At 37.5% G+C, this 16,450-nt stretch overlaps 1 protein-coding gene across 2 annotated transcripts in view; it reads right to left on the reverse strand.

Annotated features, from left to right (window-relative positions):
* Positions 1-16,450, reverse strand: part of DPYD (dihydropyrimidine dehydrogenase) — a 332,821-nt gene that overhangs the window by 150,426 nt on the left and 165,945 nt on the right. For both annotated transcript variants that reach the window (XM_030953352.1, XM_030953353.1), the window contains 2 exons: positions 15,511-15,695; positions 8,136-8,351 (listed from right to left, as the gene is read on the reverse strand). In XM_030953352.1, coding sequence (XP_030809212.1) covers positions 8,136-8,351; positions 15,511-15,695 — 401 coding nt within the window. The remainder of the gene's footprint in view (positions 1-8,135; positions 8,352-15,510; positions 15,696-16,450) is intronic.

Genomic DNA, 16,450 nt, shown 5'->3' on the forward strand with positions numbered 1-16,450 from the left:
ATATTAAGTATGGCTTTATGTTTTGATTGTCTTAGGTGTGTTTTAGATACAACTATTAAGAAAAATATCCTACAATCTTTTCTAATAAATTATAAAATATATTAATGCCACTTAAGAAAGTTTGATGCAGTTGGTTGGCACAAAACAAAAAGGTTTCCAACAAATCTCAATTGAGCATGGAAAATATGTGAAAATTCTAAATTTTAGAATTACACTTGCCAATTTCTATCTTACATTCAAATTGCCCTTTTAGCTGAATTCCTTCCAGACAAAAAATTATGTGAGTCATTTACAAGATCACCAACAACCTTCCAAGGACAAAAAAAAACAACCACAGAAAAATGTAGCTGAATGCTATTTTACACAAGTATGTTACATATTTGCTTTTTAGAGCCCTGTTTATTCAGGATGTGACATTCAAAAATGTTGAGTACTTCAGATACAGCCAACTGCAGATCCTCAGCAGTTTTGGAAAATCATGCATGTGTGCTCTCCTTGTCTCTCTCTTGATAAATATTTGCAGGTATTTTCAGAAGAATGAGGTAAATAAAGCAAAATTAGTAAAGAGCAAAGCAGCTTCCTCAGTATAAAAAGAAATAATTCTGATTCTTAACCAGTGTAAAATTTGCATCCATTTTGTCTGACTGACTGGGTAATAGTTGCACTATGAATAGAAATCATGTCCTCTCTCAAGTAGTGGTCACTATTAGAACAGCACATATTATGCTGAGCAGGAATGGACACTTACTTTTGGAAGGTATTTTTTATATAAAGCTTACGTAGCAAAATCCTCAGTATTGCAGTCTGTATGCTCTTTCAGAATTACACTTGAACTGCTCCTCAGTTATGCCAATCTAAGTGCACTATAAGTTTCAGTACAATACACAACAGTTTTCAGATTACAAAATAATTTAAAGACTGATTTTCAAGTCTTTTATACATAAGCTGCCTGAAACATCCAAGCTCAAGATTAATATTCACACTTACACTTCGTATATGTTTATGCACTCTGGCTACACTGTTTTAAACCAGACTCCAGAACAAAAAGACAGGAAAAAAAACCCTCTAAATACTATGTAAAAAATCTCTAGATGAATAGAAACCAAATACTTTAGACATAACTTAAAATCCTGCAGCCTACCAAGAACCAGTTTTAGACATGTATCTGGTTTTACCTTCGCTGGCCAGCTTTGTGTGCAGCTCTAAGGAAGGTAAGCCATTGCCAGCTTAAACTTTGTGGAACTTATGCCACAAGCTCAAGGCATAAGGCATAAAAGCTCCAGCCACGCACGCTCTGCTCCATGAGGGTGAATGGCAGAAAAAGTGATAACATGGGAAGAAAACTGCTGATCCTCTGTTTGTAAAAATCTGTCCTTCAGCACAGATGAGGTTTACTGACTCAATGTGCAACACCCCTGCATGACAGATCCCTCTGTCTTCCACTGATGAATTGTCACATTGTGCTCCACACCTTGAGATAACAGACTTCTCCATGAGAGACTCCGTACAGAAAAGAGACTCCCACTGCAGAAGAAGCGCAGCATTTCTGTGATATTTAATGCTACAGAAAGAGTGGGACTAAACATTTCCCCAGAGGTTTAATTTTTATCACGAACTTGTAAGAAGTTTTTCATTTTTAAAGTAGTAAACACAATCACAGAGAGAGAGACAAACTTTTTACAGATTGTTGCTAAACTCTTGCTTTAAAAATGCAGTTCATTATCTTCAGCATTTGAAATATTATTTGGTTGAAATAACCAGAATTACTGATGGCAAAACCAGATTTTTGAATGGTCCAAAGTGACTCATTTGCAAATTCACTGGTGTCAAGATGCACACCTGCACCAGTTTAAGGTGGGCATCTACCTGGTGCAGACTTCAGCTGTGGTAGAAAAGGCCTTGGCTTTTCAACAATAGCCAAGCTATTGATAAGCTTGTTAAAGCTCCCAGTCCTGGGATCTTTGGTCTCTCTTTCACTGTGTTCAAGCTGTGCTACATCTCTCCAGATGGATTCTTCCAGGGTGAAGATATGCCAAACCCCTACCTCACCAGGGGTACGGACTGATGAAAAAGAATGGTTAAATGCAGTCCTTTCCAGTTCCTCAGACAGCAATTTTGAAGCTTTTGAAGTTATTTGCATACAAAGAAGTCTCTAGCCTTCTTTAAATGGGGTAGGGTAAAACTAAGTAGAGAGATGAGATCTGATCCTTAAGTTGAACACATCACAGAAATAGTTTTTCTCATGGAAAAAGGAGGAAAGTCTGTTTTCCTGCTACTTAGATTATCATAATTATTTTTTCCTTTTTTTGTAGCTAAATTACACATTTTCTGAAAAAAATAAAATGGCATAACTACAGTATTTTAAAAGATAATAATTACATTCCATAGCACTTCTCTAGCGTAGCCTTTTACCTCTCCTGTCAAACATCACTGATTTTGTGCACTGATCTAAAAATACAAAAATTATGAAACAATAAAGACCATATTTATTATTAAAATTCTTTCAGAAATATTGAACAAAATGAAGGATATAACTCCTAAAAACATGAAAACCAATAATAATTTAAAAAACCCCAAACTTTCAAAACTTGTAAAGCAAGAAAATAATTTAACTTCAGAGTCTTGTGTGCTAAGGAATCCCATAAAACGCTCATTTTTCTGTTCAAAAATGTAGTTAATAAAACTTGTCTAATGCTGTTTAGTAGAAAGGCAAACAGTCCCTTTTATATTTGACATTAACAATCTGATCATTTGTCTCCCCAAAGAAAGCCCATACAGCTTTCATACAGACCACACAATAAAGAATAGTAATATTTCTGTTTACTGAGATATCAACTGGCATTTCGTTGCAAGTCAATGGTCTATCTTTGCTACAGCATACTAGACCTCAATCTGGCATCTACAAATGTCAAGAGTATAAAAAAAAATTATAGGATGGAAATCAAAAGCATGTTCTAAATTCCTAAAAACCAAACAAAGTTCACCTAGACATATTTGCTGCAGAAATCAGTACAATATTCAGCTGTCAATCTTGAAAAACAATGAGGGAGCGATGCTGTCACTAGGACAGGATAATAACATTTCAAGCAGATGTTCAGGCGGGGCTCTAATTCTCACTGAACTCCCTTGGTAAGCATTTAATTTCTTTATCATATGCAAGCTAGGCAAATTGTACTTCATCAAAACTGTATTGTGAAATATTAATATTTCATATTATAGCAAAACTCCATAGAATAACCTTTGTCATATTAAGAACATCAGAATTTCAAATGTCATGGTTCTGCATTTTAATGCATCTTAAATAGCTTTTTGGCTTGGCACCATAAATTATAACTAGTTTAATCTAAATTACTATGCTGTAATATCATACAAAAATATACATTTTGTAATACAGATTCACTTCTGTGAAATACTAATGTTATGGAAAACAATGCATCATTGTACTATGATTTTTTACCACCTTCAATTATGAAGTGAGGTGCACACAGCGCAAATGTACAGAGAGAGAACTAGCTGGAGCCTGAATATGTATATTGCAATAACACCACATAGAAATGCAATATATACTGGGCAAATTAATTAATTCTCTGCCAGCAATAATTTTTATTTAGAAATGGTTCTGAAAATGTATTGTAAAATCTACATCTGTAAACTGCAAAAACATATATTATGGCTAGAAAGTTTCCTCTGCTATGGTTTAGTTCAGATTTAATCTCGTTTTAATTGTAGCTTTGTTTCTAAAATCATCCATGCAACTTGCTCCATATGTAATGAAGAAAATTAAAGATTAAAAATGAAATTAGTCTGCATGTTGATTTCTGCTGGTTCTCATAATAAAGGCAACTGTTTCTGCATTATTGAAAGCGACAGCATCACAAATCAATGCATGTCACAACAAAATAAAGACAGATGTATCTGATTAATCAGAATTAAATTTTAGAAGTGAAGGAAGCATCTAAAAATCAAAGCAAACATTTCTGCTAACCCAGTTGTTTTTTCATCTTCCTAAACAGCCCATACAATGCAGCGAGAGAACAACAAAGCCTGAATTCAGCTGATAAAACCCTAATTTCTTCTATAAACTCCTCACTGTGGTAGTAAATATGGCATAGGAATGCACACACCTCATATAACCTTTGACTAATTTTGATACTGTGTTTATACAAACTTTCTGATTACAGGTTTTAATACAAATTTTGTGTTCTAAACAATACTCACTAATAAATTCTTAGTAAATAAACCAGCTCACTATAACACTTCTCCTAAAACCTTCCCACTCACAGTATTGTGTCTAATTAATGCAGTATGTGTCATTCTGCGTGTAGTTTTCTGTTCATCTAAGCTCTAAAAGAGGTAATAATTGGTATCCATTTATTGTGGACTATATGATATGCAGCTCCCCCATTTTCCTTCAGTACCTTGCAAACGGAATTCACAAATAACATTGCTGCATACAGTTATCTGAACAAGACAGAAATACTATTTGAACCAACAGAGCAATGAGCTATTGATCCTGCAGTCAAAAAGGGAAGACATGAATGTAGAAAAACGTGTGTGAAGAGACACTTCTATTCTGCTACCATTTGTTTTTCCTAGTGATTGTCCATTTCAAAAGCAGTTATTCCCTTTTTGGAGGAAATCAAATCTAGTTGATGCTAAAGTAGCTGTGCAAAGACGTTTAATTTAATAAATAAAATTGTACAAGTCACTATCTCCCTCCCAGATACCATCAGACACACACTGGTACAATCCCCTGTGATTAATATTTGCACTACACTATAATATCCAGCACCTTCTAAAGTATGTAGAGTGCAGTATATTTCGAAGTATAAATACCCTGAAGGAATTTCAGCTATTTCTTACGTTAGCTTTTTTGTAGGTTTCAACAATAGTACAGTAGTATGCAAGAACAAACTTTGCTGAATCACTCCCAGTTGAAATGCTTACCCTACAAACAGAAAATGCTGCAAAGGCTGTCATGAAGACAATCATGAGCAAGGTACGTGGGTGTTTAAAAAGGGAGCGAGCACGGCACCAAACAGTGCGCTCTGTGCCAACTCCCTCTGGGCAGAATGTGAAGCTTTCAAGGTGAGGCCAAGACACACGAGGATTAGAAAGACTAGGGGAGTAAATTACAGCCCAGAGGCTGAACTTCAGCACTGCTACCCAACAGCTCCTCTGCACAAGGCAGTACATGGGCTGCAGGGATCCCCGGCCTTGTGTTTTAGAAGAGCTTTCTGTGCTAGATGATGGAAGAGAGAAAAGAAGTAGCTCATATGAAATAAATCCTGTGTCTTACCAGAATCACAGCTCTCCAGCCCGAGTCCTTTTTATCTCTATCCTTGGATCCCCTTCTTCCAAGATTTATCATGTTTTTCTCTCTGACCTTATCCCATCACACCGTAGTTAATGCATGGAAATTTGTGATTGGGCTGTATATGCTTTTCACCACCTGTATGTCACTCTTACTTAGCCTACATCAGTCACTTTCCCTGAAGTGCCAAAGGATGCCCATGGTAAACAGGGAATTCACTGGTTTCCCCCATCAGTGTCTGACCACAGTGGCAAATTCAGTCATCGGTTCTGGAAAAGGGAGAATTGCTGCTGCTGCTATGTTCCCCATGGCCACAGAGCCAGGTTATGCTTGGCAAATCAGAAGGAAGCCCATCACTTAAGCCTTACCAGGACAGATAAAATGAGGAGATGAGGGAAGAACACAGAATCCCACTTGTACTACATACAACCAAGGCTGAAGTGGAAAAGCTTCAGCTGCCAAAAACTGTGTCTAGCAAGCTCTCTCCCTTCTCAGAAGCTCTTCCACTCTTGCGAACTGTACAGTCTGGGGAGCTGCTCCCCCTCCTCCCACCAACTCCACAGGCTTAGATCAGGAAATCTTTGCTCTTGATCCTGCTGTGTAGTTTGCTTTGACTAGCTGACAGTGCAGGACAGCTCAGTCTGAAATCCCCACCATCGGTACCACAGCCCAAGAGAGCATTCTGCTCCCTGCGAAAAGTTGTACAAGATTTATGTCTACATAATCAGAAGCTAAACTAGCAAAAAAAAAAGTCAGCACATTATGGCAACCTATAATATTTCAAATTCTCTACCAAAAACTTGTTCTAACATTAAATCAACCAGAGCAGTCTTTCCATAATACTCAGTTCATATAAGAACTGCGGTACCCTACTGAGCTTCTCTTTCCATTTGAAATAGTTATTTTTGAAGTATTAACTACTCCGATAAATAAGAGCATGTTACTCTGATAAATAAGGGCAATTTCGCTTCTGCAGCACCTGTAGGAAGTGCAGTACTAGGAAAAACACAATAATAGAAAAACTAGGCAGCACTTGGGTGGGACACAGTTCTACTAGACACAACACAATTCAATATCAGAATATCAGAAGGAAGCTTAAGCAGAAGTAACAATCATTGAACTAGAATTCACTAGATAACACCTTTCTGAAATTACTAACTTAAATAACACCGGCAATATCTTATTGCAACAAATACTTTAAAAAAAACTTGAAAGATCTTCATCTGAGTCACACCTCCAGAGCATGGCATCCAGTGGAACACTTCGCAGGCGCCATTTCAGAAATGACTCAGAGTCTGCTGCTTAGTATAGCACCAACATCACTTCCTACAACATGCATGTCTTTCCTCCTGAACTCCCACCCAAGCTGGAACTCAGCCTGTGTCTGTTTAGCTCTCGAGATGCACAGTAATCAATGTGCAGTCTGGCAGGACTGCCAGCATACCAGCAATAAAACTGATAAAAAATAAGTCTCAGTACTTGCTATGGGTTGGCTGTAGCCTAGGCACTGAATAATTACAGCTGATGGTATGCTATACATGTAAGTCAGTTGTAAACATACTTGAATGACATCTATGTCCTAAAAAGTGTTTTAATAAGAAGCCCTGGGAAGTAGATTGAAATCTCCACTGCAATCCAGATGAACACTTACTTCCCCAGGGCTACCTCAGGTGTAAGAGACAGCAGAATCCAGCCTGACTTATTTTACACTATTCTGCAGCAATACAGCATTTTGTTCTTGACCTTCCCCATACTAGAGAGGCACCCACTATAGTTAATTCACCTATAGTACTTACCCATGGAAAGGCGGAAGAGGAACAAATCCACCTTCTCTGTTCTGCTCCATCCATCAGTACCCTTGTATATCCCCCCTCTGAACCAAGAATAAAAGGCCCTTGTATCCAAATTAAATTCAAAAGCTTTCTTCAGCCCACACTACTCCATGTTACTGGTTAACAATACATGGCTATTACTCACACTGTTACTGAGGCCTGTGTTCAAGGATTCACCTTTTCTTCCTCTCTCCACAAGTAAAACCATATCTACATCTCAGCTCAAAACCTGTTTCTTTCCTCTGCGATCTGTTTATCAAAGCTGTTATTTTCTTTCACTCTCTAAACTTCTTGCTCAGTCTCACTTCACCATTTTGAACGTAGCAAGAAGTTTCAATTCTCCTGAATTCAAACAAGCAATTACACACTTAAAACTACACAAAATGCTTTTTATAAGGTGCCACACTGAGCCAGAGGCTTAAAGACTTAATTCTAACTCCTTCCTCCTCCACTACATGTTGCTGAAGGTTGATGCCACTGTGTTTTTCTCTCCATAGGCTTGGTTTTATGCTGCCTCCATCTTTCTCTTCCACTTCCCACCCAGCCTCCCCCTTGCAGCCACATGATCACATTGCAGCTGCACCTCCATTTCAATGGCTTATCTTGGCAGCCTCTGGCTCAGAATCTGCCTTTCATGGGTTATGTGACAAAGCTGTTACTCATTCCCTTTACATTCTGATCCTTCACAGAAAACATTTTCACTGCAGTATTGAAAAAAAAAATCACTTAATTGTTGACTAATATCAGACGTTGGGGCAATATAAGGGAAGAATGTAACAACAAACAGAACCAGAAATTGTGTCACTGCACTGTGGAAAGTTCACAGGCTAGCTGGACTACACAATGCACCATAACCATTCCCTGCTATTTCATACTAGTTGGATATAACAGAACCATTCCCCAAAGATTCAGATTTTTCAATTATACAAAGATATGGTTACATGCAAAATACACATAAAATATTAAAAAATATTAAAATACTTCCTCACCTTATCCAGGGAGAATGTTTTAGTGACAGCAAAGCCCCATCCAGCTTCAAATGCTCTTCGAATCATTGAAGAACTAGTGGCAGGGGTTGCACTGGCAATGCCAAAAGGATTTGGAAACTTCAGTCCAGCCATTTCGACACTGATATCCACCAAATCTATAGGAGTATAGAAGAGAGGTAGTTCTGGAACTGTAGAAACTGCAACACCATATAAGGACTGTAAAAAAAAACCAAACAAACAACACTAAACCACTGATTTTTTTTTTCTGATCTATTTTTATACAACTTATTATTAATCCTGATAAGGGAATAATTAATACATAATAACCCAAAGTTCAAATACTCTATTTTGTGTTCAGACTTGCAAATCAGCAAAACATGTTACTCACCTATGTAACATCTTCAGCCCAAACATTCTTCACACTGAAATACTATGCTATGCTGGAAATAACACTGACAGTAACAAAACTAATGAAGAAAAAGTTACTTTACATTCTGTACTTATAAGCCTGGTTAAGTCCAAAGGTTTGTTCAGCCTTTCTGAAGAGCCATCTCTACTCCCTACAGCAGTCAGTACCACTTAGATTGAAAAAAAACAGGGTATGCAGACAGACCCTTTCTAGCTCTCCTCTCAGGTGGCAATCTAAAAAAAGTGTAAGAAATTGTGAAAAATGAGGGGAAAGCATCATGTGGAGGATCACTCAGCCCTAACTCTATGTATTCTGAACCTCTGAACATTTTTCCCCCACTTTGAAAGATTTTTATACAGCCTATACAATGGCATATCTATGCAAAACTAATTTTGAGTGTATATTTAATTGTAGTAGTATGAATATACTTCAAGATTGAAAAAAAGTTAGTGTCTGATTGCCATCAAACCATCATACACATTATGGCTGTGCCACCACAGTCACTACTGTTTTCTTTTTAAAGAGTCTTTTCTCTGAAGAGTCAGTAAAGAGCATCCAATGTATATGTTGAATCTAACAATATAAAAATTGCAGAGAGAAAAGCTTTTTCCATGTATGGATACTGAACAGCATCCTGATTAGGCTGTGGTGGATAGAATTTAAATCTTTGTTCACTCAAATGGTTGACTCAATAAAATCACAAAGAAACAAAGCAGGAACTTCTAACACCGAGAAGCCCTACACTGTCTGTGTTCCTAGTAAGTCACAGCTAAGAGCACAGCAGCTTCTTCAATCTTCAAAAAGGAAGACTTTTTTTCAGCGGGACAAAAAGAACCAGTACTTGAATTTTGGAGAAGACTTTCTGAAGCAGACTAAAAACCTCAGCCACTCAGAAATTGCTGCCTTTTGGGCTTTTTGAGTTTTGGGGTTTTTTTACGGAACTTATTTAATCAATTTTTACCTGTGAAAACTAAAAAAGTGCAGATGGGATGAGGAGTTTTTTGTCCTTTTTTCTTTGTGCCTTTTGTTTCCTAGGCTGGTTCAAAACCTGAGAGTTTGTGCCTGTTTTGTTTTGGGATTGTGTGGATTCCCCTCACACTATTCTGACCCCAGATCTTTGAATCTTCAGCAAAGAGGATACATTGTGGGGCCAAATTTTCTGATGGCTTAAAAGCACTGAAAGTAGTGGAATTGTCCTAGCCTGAATGATGAGAACCTGCATGGGTCCCTAATGGTGGACATTTTGAGAAAAGCTAATTTCTAAAGATCCCTACACTTGGGACCAAACTTGCTTGAGTATCATGGCCTCTCTCAGCTGGAGACCAGTGCAGTTACACTTGATAAAAAGCCAAACATGCCCCATTTCTTCCTTCCTGAGTGCTCACTGCTTCCTCCATGTCATACCCCACAGGGCTATTTTTCTACACCAGGGGCATCTGAGTTCTTCCAAAACCAAACAGCCTGGCATTTTACATCTCAAAAGCGTTAACTGGCGGGGGAAAAAAAAAAGAAAAATAATATTATCTTTAATATTATCTTTTTATCACTTTGAGTTTGATTTCATCCTTTTAACTTTTTCATTTTTTTTTTCTTTTTTTAGTTTTTCTTAACTAATATTTCAACTGCAAAATGTTGTTTGGAGTGCCAAACCAGAAAATCCTGGATCACACAATTCAAATTAAACCATTTTTTAAATGCTAGCACTTTTGTCTTCTACATATCTGAAAGTGGGGAAATCCACTGAAATCAACACTGATATACTGAACTCTTACAAAAAAATCATTGATTTTCATTCTTACAGAATGACATCAAAGAAAGACTTAAGGAAAATTGTTTGGTCAACTCCACTCTTTGCGCACGTGTGAGCAATAAATCCAATTTTCTACTTTGAATTAATTTGCTATTCAGAATCATTCAAATGTTCTCTGTGAATACATTTCAGTCTGAGGATTGATCACAAACAATTCACAGCTTGTACAACTGTAAATATAATTTGCTATAGACAAATAGGCAGAGAGTGCTGAATATGAAGCTGAAGTTCCATTGTACTGTTTCTTTGCCCAAGCAGGACAATTAAATCTGTAGAAATTGTTCTCACCTAAAATGAACACTGCTTGAAAGTGATTCTTAGCAACCTTTCTGTGGTAAAATAGAAAATATATCCTATACAAGACAAAACAAGAAAAAAAAAAAGAACCAAAGCAGTGAAAGACTTTTGAAGCACATGGTTGAAAATAACCCATGTAGGAATAGGCCTTGCCTCCTGCGTGCCATCACTCAAACCAGTCTAAAGCCACTTCCCAAACTGTATATAGGGGCCAATTTCTCCTACCTTGCTTCCCCTTCCAAAGAGCAGAACCACATAGAACTCCACCGACCCACATGCACTCGGGCCCCACAATATTTGCCTAATGGTTTGCTCATGATGAAGTGACCCAAGCAGAGGTGGCAGGGGGAGAAATATGAAAGGTTTCAATGGAATAAACCAAGTATCTAAAACCACACAGGGGCAGGATGCAGCTGAAGGTTCAGCAGTCAGTGGCAATACATCTTTGGAGATTTATCTCCCTCCTCCTATCACCTCCTTTTTTGCTGTTTCTTTCCTTTCAGCACAATGCTTAAAAAAATAAATATATTTTATAAGCCTTGATGCATTGTTTTCTACAAAGCAAAAATTTTTGGCAAACAGAAATGGTATATAGTTTCCTGAAAGTGAAATCATCTTTATAATGAAGGATTTCCCTGATATTGCACAAACAAATAGGAAAAGAAAGCCTGCAGGCAAGAGTTTATTTATAATAACTCTTCTCCTGATTTTCAGAAGTAGAGGACAAAAAGTGTGGTCTATTCTTCCTCTCAATTTGATGCCAACCAGCTGAGCTACCAATATTGCAAGTACTTGCAATCATGACAATTTTTTGGAGACTGGAACAGGGTGGTGAAAAATCCTCCAGCACATTGCAAGCAGTGGGTCTACTTCACCCTAAACAGGGTAAAGGACTGGCCTGAAGGCAAAAGCACAGGAGCTGCAGTGCAGGGCTGAGAGGCAGGAACTCAGCTTTAGACCTGATGCAATTTTTGACATTAATTTTCTTTAGATGGAGAAAATTCCTAACCAGAGTGATATGGTCTAACTACATTTTCTGGCCTTTAACAAAGATAGACTGTGAAAGCAAGTAGTTGTATTGCTGTTATTTTTCACAGAGAGCCTTCTCCACAAGTGCTAGTGCCTGGAAGTTTTCCTGAATACTTCCATCTTACTCTGGCTTTCTCCATTTTGAAGTCTGATCTTAAAACATGTCTCTTCTCCCTTGCTTCTGCTATCCTCTCTCCATTAATTAACTTGGTGGTAAATATGTTTATATTATTTCATACAATCTCTGAATGGTTGTGGTTAGAAGGACAGGTGGGGACTACCTTGTCCAGCATCCTTGCTATAGCAGGTTTGCTCAGGCCTTGATCCACTTTGAGAGAGATTTTCTCAGCTCCTTTCTGGCTTTCTCTTTCTGTAACAGACATATTGCTCATTCAGGAGCAAGCAACTAAATTACCAGGCTTCCTGAACCTGCCTTTAATTCACCTTTTTTGCAAATGGTGCTTTATTGCTGCCTTGCTAGTGTTTCCTATGTTGTTCTAGCTAAACAAAGGAACATTCATTTTTTCCTGCAGTTATCCTGAAAAGAAACAGACAACGTAACTAATGGCTTCAAATTCAAACTTCCTGGGAACCTCTCAATTCTGGTATTGATTATGAAATAATGTATATTCATGCTCAATAATGTATAATGCATGCTCAAGGAATAGATGAGAATGGTTGATCTTGATAAAGAATCAACACTATATTCTTCAGAGACAAAGCACATATATTTTCTGACAGCATAGGTAAAGAAAAAATAGAAAATATACAACAGTGGTTCAAAATAACACTGTGATGTGCTCAAAATTCATCTTGAATGATGTCTTAGCGAAGTGCAATTTATATCAGTTGGGATCTAGGCCTCTATTCTCTAAATGCATCATGTACATTACAGTCTAGGAAAAATATAAAAGAAACTGCCACAGTGGAAGGTTACAGTAAAGAAGAAAATAGATTTAAATAAATGAAAACTTACTGTGATTTAGAAAAAAAAGTCACTTTAAAAGAGGGATTTTAGTGAGAAAAAGATGGTAGCTTGACTGTCATATATGGGAAAACATCCCACAGGTAAGTGCATGAATAGAACGGGAGTGAAGCATTAGGACTGGCACAGTCATCCAAGACGAAAATACTGGAACTGTCTTTGCTCTCAAGATAGGCATAGAAAATTAAAAGTGAGTCCTTTTAACTTTTGTGAGTTACCCTCCATATAACTATTATACTATTAAACCCATTCACACATCAAAAAGAAGTGAAATCGTAACTGAGGCCTAGAAGAGAACAGCAGCCTGTATTGCTTCTGCACAGGATCATAAAGTCACTGTTGGACAAAAGTGAAGGCTTACAATCCCCAAACTAAATAAATCACTAAGATTACTTAACTGAATTTTTTATGTCATTCATGGAATAACAAAATAAGGTTGAATTGTGAGAAAGTATGAGTAGTAGAAAGTTGCATGAATTGGGCTGATTCTGTTTGGATCTCTAAAGACTTGCAAGGAATGGTTCTAGGAAGACTGACTGTATTTCCTAACAGGTTCTACTACAGCTATCCTTAGTTAGGCTTTGACCGGTCATGTTTATAGAAACTAACCTGACACAGCTGCAGGCAACAATTTTTGAGATGAACCTATGCCTCATATAGTGGGAGGAATATGTTAAGAGGCAGGAGATATTTAGGCAACTAATGATGGAAAGTTTCCAGCATAAGAGCAGCCAAGAAGCTTCTGTAAATAACTCTCAGTATTGAACATAAGGCATTTCTGCTGAAGAGTCCTGGAGTCTGGATCTCATGCCTGACTTGACCACGTGCCAGAGCTTGCAGTGACTGGAGTTTCAGGGCACATATCAGCCCCATCTGTTCGCTTAGCCTTTTGCCTGGAGTAGGTTGGGATACAAGCGGCGTGCTGTTCAAACACTGCATTCTGCAAGTAGTCAGGATGGTAGGTTTGAGTCACACTCTTTGACATTGTCTTGGACTAGTTGAGAAATTCTATAGAATAGTTTTATTTTGATGAAGACTGACTGCATCATTTATAGATCCTGGTGCTGAGATAGTCGTTGATTTTGGAAATGGCTACCTACTCCTTAACTGAAACAGACAGTATCAATGCATTTATTTAAAATTGAATGTGTACTTGATTCAGACACTCAGTTCACAGGATGGTTGCCTGCTTTAGAATCTCACAGCAGAGAGAAAGTAAGGTGGTGTGCAAGGGTATTTTTTCATTTGCTTCTGGAAGTTTTCAGAATACAGCTCAGCTGTGAACTGAGTGCATGTGCACACACATGAGCACAAAGGCAGGCACACATGCACATGCCTGTCCCTATAAACAGCAGGGTAGTACAATCCTTCTCTTATCCTTCTCTAAACAACTTCTTTAAAAACGAACTCCTCCAGTCACTAAAATTTCTACCAGCTCCAAACACTGGTGAAGTAAATTGCCAAATTACAGCATTTTGCACCACAGCAACCAGATTTTACAAGGGCTGCACATCCAAATAAATGCCCTTGGGCAACCCATTCATCTAACAGCTGGAAAGGTGACACTTGACATTTGGAAACTTTCCTGCGAAGATTGCTGTAAGGCTTTCCCATTAGCTTCCTGGTGAGACTGTAAGGTTGAATAAGCTGCCTTGAAACCTGCAAAGGGTAAAAGAAATGCTCTAATATCACAAGTCTGCTTGATTTAAAATTCTAATTCTCAAGCCATGACTATTCAGATTTTTTTCCAAAGTATTAAACACATTCCAGAGTGGGAAAAAAAAAAAAAGCTTTCTGGAGAAAGCAACATGATAAAGGAGGGTTGCCTGTATTTCTAAGAGGTTGAATAAAGAGACAAAAAGGAGATACCTTCTCTCCCCTACCACAGTTACCCAAAATCACTGTGCATTGAGAAATTAAGCAAGCAGGTCAGGGATTAAAGATGTTTCACACTCAGCATTTTCATCGGGTCTAAGAAGGCAGGACACAAACAGTGCATTACAACAAGTGCGAAAAAATATGCACAGATACTAACAACAAGCTTTCAGCTGAAGTATTTTTAGGAAGTGAAATCAGACCCCAACAGCATGAAATTGCACAAACATGCAATCAGAGAGGCTTTGAGCAGATGGATGGGGGAGAAAGACATTGAGCTGTTACAGTCCCAACTTCAGTTGTTCAAATCTCTTTATGTGGGAGAATGAATCATGTATCATGTTTCTCAAAAGTTCCCTGCACTACGAACACACTTTTTGTCAGTTGGTTCTCCAGGCTGTGTCTCTGTCTTGGGAGGTTTCTATTCAGCTCCTCTAGACATTGTGCTCATCTACTAGAAAAATTAGGGCAGAGTCAGCAACATGCAAGGAGAACCAAAGGGAGACGTGGTTTTTCAGGTTTGTATGTATTACATTTCTCACGTAAATTCTCCTTTGCGTTATTTACCTCTGTGCATTTAATGTTTAGTTTTTGTCAAGCTCTTGTATCCAGATTATCAGCCTCATCAGAGCAAACTGGGTTCCAGTGTAGACAACCTGAGCACTCTGTAAACTGTTAGTAAACTAAAAATGTCTTCCTTGGGTAACAACATTGGCAGTAGTTAATTTTTACTTTATGCACTACTGGAAGATTTTACTTTTTAATACTTATGGAGCTCACTCCTTTTCCCCTACCCAAACTCTAATATGTGATCCAAGATGAATGAATACGTAATGTTCTAATCACCAGATAATCTAGGTATTATTTCTCAAAATTTGTACAATGAATCAAAACTACAATGAAAATATTTTTCAAAGTATCTAAAAGCAGATAAAACTGGGAAAGAGAAAAATACTTTTGAAGAAGTCACCTGGATGTATCTGTGCATGTACCAGGAAGCTTGTTTGCCATCGTTCACAGATTCCACTGTAGTATTGGCAAGACCACCAACATCACCCCCTGCAAACACCCAGGGCTCACTTGTTTGCATCGTTTCTGGGTCTACTTCAGGGAGACCCCATCTGTTAAACTTGATAGGTGCCATGGCCTCTCTGACTGTAATTAAATAAATGACAAATATGTTAATAAAAGAAAGAAAAAACTGTTGCTAAAATCTGTCAAATATAGGCTGATAACAATAAGAAAATCTAATGCTGAGAAAGGTATCTCTCATTAAAGTCAAAGCCATCCTAACTTAATATTCAAACTCAGAACATTCTGGAAGAAAGGCTCACTTCAAAACTTGTTACACATATTACAAATAAAACCATAAAACCACAATCAAAATCAAATTATTAGAAGAAGACAGTATCTTTTGTATCTTTTCACTACAACTTCTGAATATTTTTAGAGCGTGTATTAAGAGACCTTAATCTTTTTCATGCTGTTAGGAAACAGCATATAGAGGCATTTTGCACATGAAATATTATTTTCCTCCAAATAATGTTGATTTGAAAACAAAAAAAAAATTTAACTGCTTGGCATTATATAAATGTCATTAAATACACATAAATGCTCAGAAGAATATTCTGTTAATATTTTTTAAATTACTACATTCACAAGGCACTTCAAAGTATCTTCATTAAGAGAACAATCTTTTCAATAAATAGTTTTAGCAAATTTTGATGGCATCTATCAAAATAGGGAGGGCCATATAGCTTTGTCTGCAGTAACAGAACATGCTGCCATAAAATGCAGTTTAAAATTGCAATGTCCCTCAGGGACATACCACTGGCAGATGCAGATTGCCAAGGTCAATTAAACTGATGTAGTTGCACTGTCGTAAATGTAAAAGAGAAACCTGCCAGTTT

The sequence above is a fragment of the Camarhynchus parvulus genome, chromosome 8 (genome assembly GCF_901933205.1).
Source record: "Camarhynchus parvulus chromosome 8, STF_HiC, whole genome shotgun sequence".
Classification (NCBI taxonomy): Eukaryota; Metazoa; Chordata; class Aves; order Passeriformes; family Thraupidae; genus Camarhynchus; species Camarhynchus parvulus.